The 18,505-nt window shown below is 41.2% G+C and overlaps 1 protein-coding gene across 6 annotated transcripts in view; it reads right to left on the bottom strand.

Annotated features, from left to right (window-relative positions):
* Nucleotides 1-18,505, bottom strand: part of MID1 (midline 1) — a 603,051-nt gene that overhangs the window by 30,393 nt on the left and 554,153 nt on the right. For all 6 annotated transcript variants that reach the window (XM_073667309.1, XM_073667310.1, XM_073667311.1 and 3 more), the window contains one exon: nt 235-396. In XM_073667309.1, coding sequence (XP_073523410.1) covers nt 235-396 — 162 coding nt within the window. The remainder of the gene's footprint in view (nt 1-234; nt 397-18,505) is intronic.

Here is an 18,505-nt window from a genome sequence, read left to right as displayed (position 1 = left end):
TGAAAACTTGAAAAGAATTAACATAAACCCAAGAAAATGTGCACATTTCTGGCCAAGGTGGCTTGTGCCAAAATGTGAGACTTTTTACAATACAAAACTGGCGTACATCTAATTTCCCAGGTGTCTAAATGAGGTAACCTTCCAATGAGCATAAACCCACCTAGTGTTATACCTCTAATTCTCAAAGAGGAAAAAAACTCACAAGGAAATGGACACACATTTACAGTTACTTACTGTTTGTCTTTAATTTCCCGGGTTCGCTGTTTCGGCTTCCGGCTTGGTTTATAGCCTTCACAATAAAAATATACTTGGTGCCACTTTGTAGGCCATGCACTGTATAGTGGTTCTGCTTGATATTGGGCACAATCATCCAGCTGTCGGCAGAGTTACACAAACCTGCAAGAGAAAATGAATGGACTGGTTATTACACAGGCTAGACGGCAAATAAGGCCGCAAAATGTACAAGTGAGGGAGTATCACGACTGAAGATGATATATAGAGTCCTTATTATAAAGCATTAATGCGTCATCAGTGAGGGTCTGACCCGGAGTACCATAACAAATGCCAGAAATAAGTGGCCATCTGGTGATGCTGTAAATCACGTGGCTCTGTCTATCAATAAAGGGTCAGTGGCAAGCGTCCATTAGAGATTTAAAGGATATGCCAGCAATATCATGTGCTGGTAAAACCCTTTTTTAACTTTTAGGCTAAGTGCCCACGATGCAGAAATGCTGCAGATTTTTTCTGCATCTCCCTGGCAGGGAAAACGCATGCGGATTTTACATGCGTTTTTCCTGCCAGGTAGAAGCGTTTGTCAAGCGTTCTTCACATGCATTTCTGCATGCGGGTTATCAAGCGCTTTTCCAAGCGATTTTAGCATCACTTGGAAAGTGCTTGACAACTTGGTCACACTATATAAATCCATGCAACTGGCATAGATTTTACATAGTGTGACCAAATTAGTTAAAAAAAAGAATAAAAATGGTAAAAAATAAAACATTATACTCACCTTCTGATGGCCCCCGGTCTCCTTCTCCGGTCTCCCCGGCGGCTCGCGATGGTCTAAAAGGACCTTCCATGACGTCATTTACTCATGTGACAGGTCACGTGACCGCCGACGTCAGCGGTTGCATGACCCGTCACATGACTAAATGACGTGGCAGGGGAGCGAGGACGCATCGCTAAGGAGACCATCAGAAGGTGAGTATAATGTATATTTTTTTATTTTAAATTCTTTTTTTTTTACAGGTACTATGGTACCTGGGTCTGGATGAGAGTCTCCTCTTCTCCAGACCCGGGTACCATCAGCATATTGAATCGCTTAATATCCGCATGTGCACATGTAGTCATGCGGATATTAAGCGATTCAATGCAAGTCAATGGCGGCAATTACGCTGCGTGTCTGCAAAATTAATGGACACGCTGCAGATTTTTCCGCAATGATAATCCACAGCAGAAATCTCTGCAGCATGTGCACAGCACATGCGGATTATCACTGGGGACCATGGGGCACGTATTACCAAGTGTTTTTTAAGCGTTTTCACTGCGGAAATTCCGAGGCAAAAACGCTTGAAAAACGCATAGTGGGCACGCAGCCTTAGAAAAGAACCTGACCTACTGTCAACTTAAATGGTGCTTATAATCAGCTCTGTGGAGTCGGTAAGCCAAACCGAGTCAGACTACTCAATCCCCCTGACTCCCGACTCCACAGCGCGGCCTCACTACTGAGCGTGTACATAAAGTGCAGCACAGATTCATCTCACTGCCTCACTACTGAGCGTGTACATAAAGTGCAGCACAGATTCATCTCACTGCCTCACTACTGAGCGTGTACATAAAGTGCAGCACAGATTCATCTCACTGCCTCACTACTGAGCGTGTACATAAAGTGCAGCACAGATTCATCTCACTGCCTCACTACTGAGCGTGTACATAAAGTGTAGCACAGATTCATCTCACTGCCTCACTACTGAGCGTGTACATAAAGTGCAGCACAGATTCATCTCACTGCCTCACTACTGAGCGTGTACATAAAGTGCAGCACAGATTCATCTCACTGCCTCACTACTGAGCGTGTACATAAAGTGCAGCACAGATTCATCTCACTGCCTCACTACTGAGCGTGTACATAAAGTGCAGCACAGATTCATCTCACTGCCTCACTACTGAGCGTGTACATAAAGTGCAGCATAGATTCATCTCACTGCCTCACTACTGAGCGTGTACATAAAGTGCCGCACAGATTCATCTCACTGCCTCACTACTGAGCGTGTACATAAAGTGCAGCACAGATCATCTCACTGCCTCACTACTGAGCGTGTACATAAAGTGCAGCACAGATTCATCTCAACTAAAAGCCGAGATCCTTAGACCAGGAACAGAACAGACATTTATAGGACATTTCATAACTTTCCCAAATTCTTAAGAAAACATTTACAGCACATCCTGCACTGAACTACTGTACAAGTTTATTATATATTTTAGGAGTCGGAGTCGGTCCATTTTATACCGACTCCACCAAAGTGGGCACAGACTACGACTCGACAGCCCTGCTTATAATTTATTTTTCATAATTCTCCACTATTAGTGAGAAAATAGAAGAGTCTATAAAACTTCTCCAGTCAAAACAATCAAATGCTTCATTTTATTCAATAGTAGACTGATAAATATTCTCTGCACAAGACAAGAGGACCACTTGGATAAATTAATTCTCCAGGAGTTGAATACATATGAAAAAATACACACTATAGCGGCTCAATGCCACAGACGTAGCAGTGTAATTGACAGCTCTGGTGACATTACTGCACACAGCCATTAGCATAGTAAAACAAAACATTTCATGTTCACAGACACATTATCCATCCATACACAAATGCAGACCTTCTCATCAGAATAGGGTAACCATGATGCATATATATCTGCTTCCATAGGATAGGTGATAACTTATTGATTGTTGGGAGTCCGACCACTGGGACAGCACTGATCGGCAGAATGGGGAACTTTTATCCTTGTTAGAATGGAGTGGCAGTGTGCATGCTTGACCGCTGTTCAATTAATTCCCTATGGAGCTCACCTCTGCTTTTTTATCATATAGAATGAATGGAGAACATTCCAAAATCTGCCGATCGGTGCGGGTCCCAGTGATGAGACACCCACCAATCAGCAAGTTAAGTGATTACTTTTTTTTTTAACAAGACAAACCTAGTAAACCATCATCAAATCATTACTATGGGTATATATAGCAGCTTTACATTGTGAAAAAAATGGTGCCCAAGGGTCATCCACTCTTTGAGAGATATATTTGAAGCCACTTGCTAACTCAAGCTCTCATTTCTCCACTGATGAAGCGCGTCTTATGACCATTCTCGTTTACTTCTTAAGTCAGTGATATTTTGTATTCTGCTCTAAGATACGAGAATATAAGACATCAGAAATCACTGACATCTCCACTTAATCAGCGACAGGGGGCATAGTAAAGGGTTTTTTCCAGGACTAAGATATTGATGACCTGTGTGTCCATCTTCTTATACTGCTCAGTACTTTGTGTATTGGTTATTCTCGGGTACGGGTGAATGCGATTTGAGCTGCAGTACCCAATAACGTCCACTATACAGTGTACTGAGCCGTCATGTTCTAGCTTAGTAAATGGTGAGATTCAGATGGACATCAGCTGATCGGTGTGGTTCCTGGGTGTTGGGCTGCCCTGTTTGAAGATGTGGCGCCAGTACAATGCTGTCACAACACATGAAAGACGCAATAGGCCACTCTACGTATTAGCCAATGGCAAACACGTTTTATTTAGGTCTAAGGGGTAACGTTTCTCCTTGTGGAGAGTGACATACCGGCTCTGGCACGTCAAGGTAAGGAGGCTTATTCGCCGTGCAATGCTCCTCTGGGAAATTTAATATGCAAATTGCAATTTTTAACCCATCTGATCTTATTGTGTAATAGTGACATTGATATTGTGACGGTACTCCAGCTCTATGTTCTATACAGTTATATGAAAAAGTTTGGGCACCCATATTAATCTTAAGCTTAATGTTTTATAAAAATTGGTGTTTTTGCAACAGCTATTTCAGTTTGATATATGTAATAACTGTTGGACACAGTAATGTTTCTGCCTTGAAATGATGTTTATTGTGCTAACAGAAAATGTGCAATCTGCATTCAAACAAAATTTGACAGGTGCATAAGTATGGGCACCCTTATCATTTTCTTGTTTTAAATACTCCTACCTACTTTTTACTGACTTACTAAAGCACTTTTTTTGGTTTTGTAACCTCATTGAGCTTTGAACTTCATAGCCAAGTGTATGCAATCATGAGAAAAGCTACTTAAAGTGGCCACTTGCAAGTTGTTCTCCTGTTTGAATCTCCTCTGAAGAGTGGCATCATGGGCTCCTCAAAACAACTGTCAAATGATCTGAAAACAAAGATTATTCAACATAGTTGTTCTGGGGAAGGATACAAAAAGCTGTCTCAGCGATTTAACCTGTCAGTTTCCACTGTGAGGAACATAGTAAGGAAATGGAAGAACACAGGGACAGTTCTTGTTAAGGCCAGAAGTGGCAGGCCAAGAAAAACATCAGAAAGGCAGAGAAGAAGAATGGTGAGATCAGTCAAGGACAATCCTCAGACCACCTCCAGAGAGCTGCAGCATCAACTTGCTGCAGATGGTGTCACTGTGCATCGGTCAACTATACAACGCACTTTGCACAAGGAGAAGCTGTATGGGAGAGTGATGCGAAAGAAGCCATTACTGCAAGTACGCCACAAACAGAGTCGGCTGAGGTATGCAAAAGCACATTTGGAGAAGCCAATTTCTTTTTGGAAGAAGGTCCTGTGGACTGATGAAACCAAGATTGAGTTGTTTGGTCATACAAAAAGGTGTTATGCATGGCGGCAAAAAAACACAGCATTCCAAGAAAAACACTTTCTACCCACAGTAAAATTTGGTGGAGGTTCCATCATGCTTTGGGGCTGTGTGGCCAATGCCGGCATCGGGAATCTTGTTAAAGTTGAGGGACGCATGGATTCCACTCAGTATCAGCAGATTCTTGACAATAATGTTCAAGAATCAGTGACAAAGTTGAAGTTGCGCAGGGGATGGATCTTTCAGCAAGACAATGATCCAAAACACCGCTCCAAATCTACTCAGGCATTCATGCAGAGGAACAATTACAATGTTCTGGAATCGCCATCCCAGTCCCCAGACCTGAATATCATTGAACATCTGTGGGATCATTTGAAGAGGGCTGTCCATGCTCGGCGACCATCAACTTAACTGAACTGGAATTGTTTTGTAAAGAGGAATGGTGAAAAATACCTTCATCCAGGATCCAGGAAATCATTAAAAGCTACAGGAAGCGACTAGAGGCTGTTATTTTTGCAAAAGGAGGATCTACTAAATATTAATGTCACTTTTCTGGTGAGGTGCCCATACTTATGCACCTGTCAAATTTTGTTTGAATGCAGATTGCACATTTTCTGTTAGTACAATAAACCTCATTTCAAGGCAGAAACATTACTGTGTCCAACAGTTATAACATATATCAAACTGAAATAGCTGTTGCAAAAACACCAATTTTTATAAAACATTAAGCTTAAGATTAATAGGGGTGCCCAAACTTTTTCATATAACTGTACCTCTGAAGCTATCAGATGCCATCAGATCCAACATAGGATCTTCTACCATCATATATTTATTTTTCGACAGACTTCCTCAGGTCTTATTTAGCAGTGCTGAAGTTACTGTGGGTCTGTGTTTTTGTAGCCAGTGACCCCTGTGGCAGCTGCTAGTCGCAAGTGACAACCTGTATGCACTTATCCACAGTCGCATTAGAGTGGCTAGTGCTTCAGTGAATATGACCTACAGCCACAGTCAGTGTTGAGAGGAATCTCTGATCTATCTGACGGATAACTTCTTGAGGGACTATAAGATGAAAGATAACCTCTAGAAAAACTGTCAGGATGGACAAATGCGTACACAATTTATTTTCATACACGACAAGACATTTTCTTATATGTTTTAGCAAAAAAACAAAAACAAATCCATATCAACCTTTAACTGATCTCTTATATAATACCTTATTAAAGATTTATTTCCTCAAGACCATCAAAATACTCAGACTACCATATAGTCATATTTCGGAGCATGAGTGATTCCTGTACTAAACCATATTCCCTTATAGCTTTTCACCTCAAAATCCTTAGTAGAATAATACAGAAATCATTTATTCTTATTTATCAGTATATAAGCTACATTGCACTTTATAATTTGTTTAGTAGGATGAAATTATTAAATAAACCCACAATTCCACAATTGATTTTATGACATTCATTGTGCAAAAAAATGACAAGGTGTTAAGGATTTCAGCTGGGGGGAGGGAGAGTCATGCAGATCCCACCGCTGCAACCACGTGTCAGGGATAACAACCAGGGGGATCACGGAGATCCCACCATTGCCAGCAGTTGTCAGGGATAACAGCTGGGGGTAAAGGGGGTCACCGCTGTTACAACTTTATCAGAGATGACACCGAAGAGACCACGCAGATCTCCGTGCTGACACTAGTTTGTCAGGACAACGCAACTCCGCTGCCTCCAATTATCAGGGCAATTACACAATTGACTGACTAGTGATGGAAGAGGCCACGGCTGCTTCCACTAGGCCGGTTATTGGGATACTCACATTGAACGTATGGTATACACACCTCCAATCCCAATACATGGAACATATGTATACACACTCCGTACGGTCACTGCCAGCTCCACAATAACAAAAAAAAAAAAAAGAACCACTACTAGCTGCCACCACCAATCGTTTATACAGGCGGATTGGACACCCATTACAGGTAGCTTATGGCTTCAGGAGTGCGGTTTACAGAGCAAGATGAATAGAGCTGTTAAATTTTAGATATTTAATCCAGAATGTTAGGCAGTGTTTATAAAAAATATACAACAATGTAAAAAATGGGAACAAAAGAATACAGTATAAACAATTACATGGGATAAAAAGGAATAACAAAAGAGAATTACAGACACCTAAATTCTGCTTTTTATTAGACCAAGGGTACACCGACATAACTCCCCTTGATGAGCTGGTTGTGGGATGTCCTAGGCCCTTTAGAATTTTATGAGATGCCCAATGTACAGGATATTTTCACCCCTGGAGGTCCCAGGTGGTAGATATTATCCTGTTTCTTATCGCGACTTAACTTGTTTATAGAAATTAAACATGACATGGATAGCACCATCCATTGGGCTGATATTGAGTTGGAGGGGTTTCTCCTGAACTTACGGTGATGTGAGTGAATGCATTATGTCCGTCCCTTTGCTACAATGCCCGAAAATATATCTCCCATAGATATCGGATCGATGCAAAAACCCAATATTCATTACTGACCACTGGCTTGAAAAGGTCTGTACTCCTAACTTTGATCAGAGGAAGCTTATACCGGAGAAGCGTGCTTCTCCGCCTCTAATTTTTTTTTAAAACATGAGTGCGCCAAAGCTCCCTCATTTGCACATTAAATAAAAGTTGTGTTCTCCGCCAATAAAACAATAAAATATATATTGTTGGCATAATTTTCTAGGGGCTAAGTCCCCTGTATAACTGTTTTAGCAGTTTAATATGTGTTTTGGAGGTGACCGTCTCCCTTTTGAGTAATAGCAGAACATGAATTTCCTAAAGTATGTCTTTCTATCAAAGATAATTCTGCACTGTAACATAACTCCTAATTTCCTTCTACACTTTCATACACTAAGATAGATCAGCTTAACATTTCCAGTCTATGGACAAGTCATGCGTCGTTCGTTCATGGAGTCAATCAGTATTTCATTCTCCACATTCTGCGTGGATGATTAAGCAGAACGCAGCACCTTAGCCACCTACATTGGTATGATACAATGTTCAGTGTGTATGCCAGATGGTGGAATATGTTACTTTAAAAGAATGTCCGGTAATTATTTAAATTGTGTACAATTCATCATATATGAACTGGCAAAAAAATTGTCATAAGACAGTACATTGAATCACGCAATATGCGAGGCATCAATATAACGTAATTCACATTTCTCTGTTCCTTGAATAGAAAATTACGGGTTAATATGGAACCTCTGCAAAAATGAAATTAAAAAAGAAAAAACACAACATATATCCAGAATATATGTTTATAGAAAATAAGCTTTACAACCATTTCCTCCTATAGAGCCTGAAATGTGAGTACTTTCATATGCTGGTAAATGGAGCTCTTGACTGAAGGTGCCTCGTTTCATAATACATAAAATACTCAAATGCAAATGGACGGCATTATGAGGTATTTGCTTTCAGAGCTTTGCTGTTTATGAGCAGCAGAGAGCTTTAACTAAACCCTCATCCAAACAACTTAAAACAGACTCCGAGAGCAAAAACAGCAACAGATTTGAGGTTAGATTCCTAACTAATCTATCAAATGAGCTAGAAAACGACTCTGGCGTTCTCTCCCTATTTGTCAACCTAGACTGGTTGGGCAAGGAGAAGCCCACGCGACCCGATGACTAGAAACCTATTCCCGACACCTATTTAAATTGCATTTTCTCTCATTTAAAAGTAAAACACAGATGTCAGCAATTAGGGAGCAGGTCCCCCAAATCATGCTACCCGTGTTTCAGACGCCAGGGCGAGGCGCTGTGGAAGTAATATGTAGGACAAACCTTGGTGCCCCAGAAATCAGACTCCCATTACATGATGACAAAATCTTGTGAAATGCCATAATTGTAATATTAATTTAAGCCGTGTATTTAGTGCAAAACATTTCTTGCAAACTGTGCAGAAGTTGTCATCACTTTCTGTCCCTGTGGGAGGATTACCCAAGAGAATAGCCAAAGATTACCAGTAACTCCAAATGTAAGGATATTCAGTGAAGCCAGTTTCCAATTAATGAGATAGATGACAGTTAGTGTTTATAAAGTTCTATGGAGCAGATGCTACAGAAAATCTTCTGCCTGCCTCCAGCTCCTCCCCCCTCCTCTGTCCATAAAAATTTAAAAGCACCAACTGTCATCTCCTATCACAGGACACAGATTTTATTCATGAATTAACAGTAAAATATCAGATCAGGAGGAGAAAGAAGCATATCTCCTACCATACTTTTGCCACTCACAAATCATTTTTCTTATGTAAAAATGACTAAGGGCATGTGCACACGTTACGCATTTGGTTCAGAAATCCCTGTACCATTTCTGCATCTCTGGGCAGGAAAGACACTGCAAAACAAAAGAAATGGGCAGGCCACAGTGTGAACGTGCTCTTACACTTTGCACGTATACCAGCTTATAGTCCGGCTCATTTCTTTGTTTTTGCTGTATTTTCTTGTACCTTGCACAAACTGAGGCATGGTTCCCCTTTCTGAGCCAAGTATTTAATTTGTATAGCTTCCCATGGATGGGTGTCTCAGTCTGGCCCGGTCCTGCTCTGCCCTTATTCACACTGAAGTCGTTAGACACAATGTAAGGTTTTAATACTATAGACAGGTTAGGACCGACCCGATGGGTACACCTTGTCGTGGTGGGATGGCTTTTATGCTTTTATGATCAAAATGACGTTCACTAAGTACCCTATGTTATTTACATGTACTATTACTATTTACTTATTATCTTCCTCTAGGGTATATGTTTATTTATTTATTTTATTGGGTTTTGTCTAGCATAAATTCTGCATAGAATAGGAGCGTTTTTGATGTGTTTTTTTACATGTGTTTTTTGGTGCAGATTTTTCCTTACTTATTAGTACGAATGAAATCTGAAGCAAAAAAACGGAAGGAATTGACATGCTACAGATTTAAATCTGCAAGTCAAAAATAAGCAACGTGTGCATGAGACTTCAGGATTCTCATTAACTCTGCTGGCGTCAGGAAACACTTCAGGTTTTGTGAAAAATCAACACAAAAAAGGGGACAAATCTGCAACGTGTGTACAGGCCCGAAGTCTAATATATTTGACTCCGTTGCTTTACGTACTTTTTGGATTTGTGTGAAAATTGAAAGTAATCATTCAAATTTATGCAGAAATATGAAAAATTCGGAAGGGTTCACAAACTTTCAAGTACCATTGTAAATGCTTGGTTGCGCTGAGGATTCATGTGTATGTGGGAGCCAGAAAGGATAGCTGTCTCATGTGTACGGACACTTTAAGAAACAAAAGAACAACGCATTCCAGAATCACAAAAAGTGGTAAGGCTGTGGTTCCAATGGGGTTTTCTTGAATTCTACATTCTGCTTGCATGGAGTAGGAATAAATAAGAGTTAGGTTATGCTCACACATGTTGGGTTTTTCAGCATCACAAATCTGCAGCAAAACCTTATCTCTGGCAGGATATCAGCTGCGTCAAAAATACAGGTTTTGCTGCATTTTTGATGTGTTATTTGTGCGTTTTTTTCACTGTCCTTCCGTCTCTATTTATGCATGTACAGTTAGGTCCATATATATTTGGACAGAGACAACATTTTTCTAATTTTGCTTCTAGACATTACCACAATGAATTTTAAACAAAACAATTCAGATGCAGTTGAAGTTCAGACCTTCAGCTTTCATTAGAGGGTATCCACATTAAACTTTGATGAAGGGTTTAGGAGTTTCAGCTCCTTAACATGTGCCACCCTGTTTTTAAAGGGACCAAAAGTAATTGGACAATTGGCTCCAAGGCTATTTCATGGACAGGTGTGGGCAATCCCTTCGTTATGTCATTCTCAATTAAGCAGATAAAAGGCCTGGAGTTGATTTGACGTGTGGTGCTTGCATTTGGAAGGTTTTGCTGTGAAGTAAACATGCGGTCGAAGGAGCTCTCCATGCAGGTGAAACAAGCCATCCTTAAGCTGCAAAAACGGAAAAAAACGATCCGAGAAATTGCTACAATATTAGGAGTGGCAAAATCTACAGTTTGGTACATCCTGAGAAAGAAAGAAAGCACTGGTGAACTCATCAATGCAAAAAGACCTGGGCGCCCACGGAAGACAACAGTGGTGGATGATGGCAGAATAATCTCCATGGTTAAGAGAAACCCCTTCACAACAGCCTACCAAGTGAACAACACTCTCCAGGAGGTAGGCGTATCAATATCCAAATCTACCATAAAGAGAAGACTGCATGAAAGTAAATACAGAGGGTTCACTGCACGGTGCAAGCCACTCATAAGCATCAAGAATAAAAAGGCTAGACTGGACTTTGCTAAAAAACATCTAAAAAATGCTAGCACACTTCTGGAAGAACATTCTTTGGACAGATGAAACCAAGATCAACATCTACCAGAATGATGGAAAGAGAAAAGTATGGCGAAGGTGTGGTACAGCTCATGATCCAAAGCATACCACATCATCTGTAAAACACGGCGGAGGCAGTGTGATGGCTTGGGCATGCATGGCTGCCAGTGGCACTGGGTCACTAGTGTTTATTGATGATGTGACACAGGACAGAAACAGCCGAATGAATTCTGATGTATTCAGAGCCATACTGTGTGCTCAGATCCAGCCAAATGCAGCCAAACTGATTGGTCGTCGTTTCATACTACAGATGGACAATGACCCAAAACATAAAGCCAAAGCAACCCAGGAGTTTATTAAAGCAAAGAAGTGGAATATTCTTGAATGGCAAAGTCAGTCACCTGATCTCAACCCAATTGAGCATGCATTTCACTTGTTAAAGACTAAACTTCAGACAGAAAGGCCCACAAGCAAGGAGCAACTGAAAACCACCGCAGTGAAGGCCTGGCAGAGCATCAAAAAGGAGGAAACACAGCGTCTGGTGATGTCCATGAGTTCAAGACTTCAGGCAGTCATTGCCAACAAAGGGTTTTCAACCAAGTACTAGAAATGAACATTTTATTTACAATTATTTAATCTGTCCAATTACTTTTGGTCCCTTTAAAAACAGGGTGGCACATGTTAAGGAGCTGAAACTCCTAAACCCTTCCTCCAATTTTAATGTGGATACCCTCAAATGAAAGCTGAAAGTCTGAACTTCAACTGCATCTGAATTGTTTTGTTTAAAATTCATTGTGGTAATGTCTAGAACCAAAATTAGAAAAATGTTGTCTCTGTCCAAATATATATGGACCTAACTGTACATAAAGTTCTGTGAAAAAAAGAACCCCATTCTATTTTGTCATCAAAACTGCTGAAAAAACGCAGATGAAAATTTTTGTGCGTTTTTTCCACCACCCATTACTTCCCATTGGTGAAAAAACACAGAAAAAACGCTGAAAGAAGTGACATGCTCTATTTTCCAAAAATCCAACCAAGGCACAAAATACGCAACAAAAAAACCCCATGATGTGTGAACAGAGAATTCTGGTTTCTCATGGTTTCTTTCTTTCTTCCCTGATAGATTTCTAAAACTTAACATGGATAAAACTGAATTCATCATCTTTCCACTATCTCACTCAACCCCCCCCAACTGACCTATCCATCATAGTCAATGGCTGCTCACCCTCCCCAGTCCCACAAGCTCGCTGCCTTGGGGTAACCCTGGACTCTAATCTCTCCTTCAAACCTCATATCCAAGCCCTTTCCACTTCCTGCCGACTCCAACTAAAAAATATCTCCCGGATCCGCACATTCCTCAACCACGAATCTGCAAAAACACTAGTGCACGCCCTCATCAGCTCCCGCCTCGACTACTGTAACCTCCTGCTCTGTGGCCTCCCCTCTAACACTCTCACACCCCTCCAATCTATCCTAAACTCTGCTGCCCGACTAATCCACCTATCCTCCCGCTATTCCCTGGCCTCTCCCCTCTGTCAATCCCTTCACTGGCTCCCCATTACCCAGAGACTCCAGTTCAAAACCCTAACCTTGGCATACAAAGCCATCCACAACCTGTCTCCTCCATACATCTGTAACCTAGTCTCCTGGTACCTGCACGCAACCTCCGATCCTCACAAAATCTCCTTCTCTACTCCCCCTCTCATCTCCTCTTCCCACAATCACATACAAGATTTCTCCCGTGCATTCCCCCTACTCTGGAACGCTTTACCCCAACATATCAGACTCTCACCTACCGTGGAAACCTTCAAAAGGAACCAGAAGATCCACCTCTTCCGACAAGCCTACAACCTGCAGTAAACCTTGCTCCACCATACCGCTGCACGACCAGCTCTACCCTCACCTACTGTATCCTCACCCATCCCTTGTAGACTATGAGCCCTCGCAGGCAGGGTCCTCTCTCCTCCTGTACCAGTCGCTGACTTGTATTGTTCAAATTATTGTAATTGTTTTTGCGATGTATACCCCTTTCACATGTAAAGCGACATGGAATCAATGTCGCTATAATAATAAAGAATAACAATAATACGGAAACAGTAGTCTGACAGAAGTGACCCTGATTTGCCTATTTAACGTAACTTATATACAGCAAAGGTCTCTCCATCTCACCATCAAGCTTCATCTCCCATAGGATGCTACTTTTAATATGCTCCATTACAGCTGCAATGTGAAAATGAGTGCAGAAAGAAAGCGGTTCCCAATGGAGAATTTGCAAACTTTTACAATCTGGAGATAATATTGTAGAAAGTTATTTCCTCAGGGCAGGTTACTGACAAATTTACAAACTGGATGGGAAAAATCCCAAATTCATCAATGACAGCTAAAGAAAAATATCCCATATTCATCTGCACCATCTGATCCCCTTTTAGTAAAACATATCAGAATCTTGTAGCCAAGGGCAGTCTCTGTGGTCCCCAGGAGATCTGGATCTAGTTCTGGATCCTGTCTATGAGCCACAGGAAGAACAGGGGAAATCAGTTGGAGTGACGTGGAGGAAAGAAGTGGATACAAAGGACGACGGAGGATACAAGTGATGTGAAAAACACTGGCCAATTTAACAAAGAGCCTGCGTGACGCGAGTGTGGCTGTGATATGGGCAGGTGCACTAACCTTTCACGCTTTATTAACACATTACATTTTGATGCAGTTCTTGCATGCAATGTTTTTTTTTATGAGAAATGCCCAAAAGGGTAAATGGTCAAAACCTGAAGATGATTTGTCATGAGGTTATTCTGTCCCATGTAAGGGCACAGTATAGTTAGAGGTCTGCTCTTCTATTAGCCAGAACAACACAAATAATACAGTATTGAGCCGTTTGCTTAGAGTCGCATCACTGCTGCAGGTTTATCAGTTACAACTTAAAATAGAGCTCAAAATTGTTTTTTTGCACATTTAATGGTAACTCAGCAGCAATATTCTAGCTGCATGCTGAAACACAGCCACCCCCCCCCCCCATCATTATGGGCAGCTGGATCATGTAATCTCTAGTCCGATAACCAGTCCAGTTCATATTTTATTGTGCGGACAGGGAGTGCTTTAATGTACAGGAAGACATCATCAACTATCAAATCACTTCTGGCTGCTATCAGACCTATTCCCTCCCTACTCAACTCTGCCTCCCCTATCCCTCTATGCATCCCCCCATGCACGTAAAGGTATCAGGGGATGCTTATGAAACTAGCTAACAAGTTGAACATTGCTACCAGTCAGAATGCAGAATTAATTTTGTATTCTTCTCTTAAAAAGTATGAAAACTGTGCAGAGATTGGTTACATAAAATAAAGTTTTTTCTTTTTTTCACAGTTTCATAAATATGCTCCATTATATCTGCTATATATAAGACAGCAGTGATATTGTATGTAAGATATGATGAGACTTTGAGACCCTGCTGTAGACATCACAAAGGACACACTGAGACTCTGTTGTATGGATCATACAGGATACACTGGAACTGAGATATACATCACACAGGCTACACTGAGACTGCTGCAAACATCAGACAGGGTACACTGAGACTGAGATATACATGACATAGAACACATTGAGACTGCCAAATACATCATATAGGACACACTGAGGCTCTACTGTATGCAGCACATAGGATATACTTAAACTCTGTTTGTCACACTTAAATGTTTCAGATCACAAAACAATTTAAATATTAGACAAAGATAACATAAGTAAGCACAAAATGCATTTTAAATGAAGGTCTTTGTCAAGGGAAAAAGAAATCCAAACTCACAGGACCCTGTGTGAAAAAGTGATTGCCCACCCCCCTTAAAGCATAAATTAACTGAGGTTTATCACATCTTTGGGAAGCTGAGTTCAATTTCCCTAGCCACAGACAAGCCTGATTTCTGCCACACCTGTTCTCAATCAATAAATAACTTAAATAGGACCTGCCTGGCAAAGTGAAGTAGACCAAAAGATCCTCAAAAGTTAGACATCATGCTGCCATCCAATGAAATTCAATAACAAATGAGAAAGAAAGTAATTGAGATCTATTAGTCTAGAAAAAGTTATAAAGCCATTTCTAAAGCTTTGGGACTCCTGCAAACCACAGTGACAGCCATTATCCACAAATGCCGAAAACATGGAACAGTGTGAACCTTCCCAAGAGTGGCCAGCCGACCAAAATTATCCCAGAAGCGCAGTGACGACTCATCCAAGAGGTCACAAAAGACCCCACAACAACATCTAAAGACCTGCAGGCCTCACTTGCCTAAGTTAAGATCAGTGTTCATGACTCCACCATAAGAAAGAGAATGGGCAAAATTGGCATGCATGGCAGATTTCCAAGACAAAAATCAATATTCATCGCAGGTTTTCCAGAAAACATCTGATGGCCAAGACTTTTGGGAGAATACTCTGTGGGCTGACGAGACAAAAGTTGAAATTTTTGGAAGGTGTATGTCCCATTACATCTAGCGTAGAAATAACACATTTCAGAAAAGGAACATCATACCAACTGTAAAATATGGTTGTGGCAAAGTGATGGTCTGGGGCGGTTTTTCTGCTTCAGGACCTGGAAGACTTAGGCTGTGTGCCCACGATGCGTTTTTAATGGTTTCTGCAGCGTTTTTTCAGCTGCGGAAACACTGCGGAAAGGCATTAAAAATGCATGGTAGAAGGGCAGCAATGTTCCCCAATGATAATCCGCATGTGCTGTGCACATGCTGCGGAAATTTCCGCTGCGGATTATCATTGCGGAAAAAAAAGCAGCACTACCAATTATTTTGCGGAAATGCTGCGTTTTCGCCGCCATTGACCTGCATTAGAACGCGCCAATTCCGCAAGACTGCATCTGTACTTGCGTAATTGGCGCGTTCTAATGTGGGGATGGTACCCGGGTGTAGAGGAGAGGAGAGTCTCCTCCACACCCAGGTACCATTAAAAAATCTGTAAAAAAAGAATAAAATAAAAAATAAATGTATATTTACCTTCCGGCGGCCCGCGCTGCGCTCCTACTTGCTTCCCAGCACTTTGCAGTGGATTGAAGGACCTGCGCTGACGTCAGAGTCATGTGACGGGTCACGCGACGCTGACGTAGGCAGGTCTTTCAATCCACCGCTGCCGGCACCGAGCGAAGCAAGACAGTGCCGGCCATCGGAGGGTAAGTATATATTTATTTTTTTATTTTTAACCACTCTCTCGGGTCACACTATATAATCTATGCAGTTTGCATGGATTTATATAGTGTGACCTAGTTGTCACAAGCACTTTCCAAGTGATGCTAATCGCTTGGAAAGCGCTTGTCAATCTGCATTCGGAAATGTCAGTGAATAACGCTCCATTTCCGCATGTCCCTGGCAGGAAAACGCATGTACAATCCGCATGTACAATCCGCATGCGTTTTTTTCTGCCAGGGAGATGCAGAAACGCTCAGGAAAAAATCCTGAGCATTTCTGCATCGTGGGCACATAGCCTTACTGTGGTAAATGGAACCATGAATTTTGCAGTCTACCAAAATATCCTGAAGGAGAATGTCGAGCTATGTGTTTGTGACCTCAAGCTGAAACGCACTTGGGTTATGTAGCAGGACAATGATCCAAAACACACCAACAAGTCCAGCTCTAAATGGCTTAAGAAAAACCAAATTAAGGGTATGTGCACATGATCCTTTTTGGCAGTGCTTTGAAGGCAGCATACTTGCTGCGTCCAAAGTAATGCACGCAGGTGAATCCGCATGTGTTCATTGAACACATGCGGATTCACCGCATCCTTTACATTGCACTGATACTAGTCTCTGCAAGAGAAATTCTATCTCTGCAAGAGAAATTAACATGCAGTGGTCTGTGAAGACAGGCCGCATGTCCGTGTCCGCGGGTGAGCCGCAGGAGCACGGAGAAACATAGTCGGCATGGGATTTCTTGAAATCCCGTCCACTACGCTCTAACAACTGGCCGCTGCGGATTGCAGGCAGTGCAACTGCGCTGAGTCCAATCCGCAGCGTTTACTGACCCTAAGACTTTGGAGTGGCCTAGTCAAATTCCTGACCTTAATCTGATTGAGATGCTGTGGCATGATCTTAAAAAGATGGTTCATGCTTGGAAACCCTCCTATGTGGTTGAATTACAACAATCTAAAAAAAAGTGGGCCAAAATTCCTCCAGAGCGTTGTAAAAGACTCATTGCCAGTTATCGCAAAAGCTTGATTGCAGTTGTTGCTGCGAAGAGCGGCCCAACCAGTTATTAGGTTTTGGGGGCAATCACTTTTTCAAACAGGGCCCTTACTAATAAAGACCTTCATTTAAAAACAGCATTTTGTGTTTACTTGTGTTATGTTTGTATAATATTTAAATTTGTTCTGTGATCTGAAATATTTAAGTGTGACAAACATGCAAAAAATAGGAGTCAAACACTTTTTCACACCACTGTACATCACATAGGATACACTGAGACTCTGCTGTATACATCACATAGGATACACGGAGACTCTGCTGTATACATCACATAGGATACACTGAGACTCTGCTGTATACATCACATAGGATACACTGAGACTCTGCTGTATACATCACATAGGATACACTGAGACTCTACTGTATACCAGGGGACAGCAACTGATCTATTACTGCTGCAATTAAATAGGACGCAGTGCAAGATGATGAGACTTTGCCCCTCTTAAAAGCCAGAAGCATCATGTGAATTGTGGTCTGCATTAAGGAAACTTTACCAGAGAGAAATAATGATTCAAGATGGCAAACAACACAAAAATGGCATATTGGCAAAAACAAGGCCGTACATTATTTTTTAATAACAGCACATGCTGCATTAAAAATGTTATTTTTGCTAGAGCGCTGCTTTAAAATGGTAAGTCATGTATCTGGACAGCAAGCTCAAAGGAAATATGTGTAACAATTACAAAATTAACAGGTTTAAGTGTGCACAGTATTCAGTACAGGGAATACATTTGCCTGCAGGCGGATTTCAATCTCGAGCCTCTTAACCTCTTTTTTAAGAAACCCATTATTATTATTTTTTTAATTGTGATGCTTCTCACTGTCTGTTCTGATCTATATCAGGAGTTTATAAACTTTGTTACTAAGCTTTATAACCAGTAGTTTTATTTTATAAATAAACCTCACGTATTTGTACTAGAAATAAGAGTATTTCTTTACAAATATATTGCTTAATATGGAGAAGTATTGTGTCTCGTATGAGATTATAATTTTGTTTTTAATTTTTTTATAAAACCTTTGAAAAAAATCGG

This window comes from Phyllobates terribilis, unplaced genomic scaffold, assembly GCF_046119375.1.
Source record: "Phyllobates terribilis strain yellow unplaced genomic scaffold, ASM4611937v1 Scaffold_2__4_contigs__length_985480577, whole genome shotgun sequence".
Classification (NCBI taxonomy): domain Eukaryota; kingdom Metazoa; phylum Chordata; class Amphibia; order Anura; family Dendrobatidae; genus Phyllobates; species Phyllobates terribilis.
This window is presented reverse-complemented; position numbering and strand designations above follow the sequence as displayed.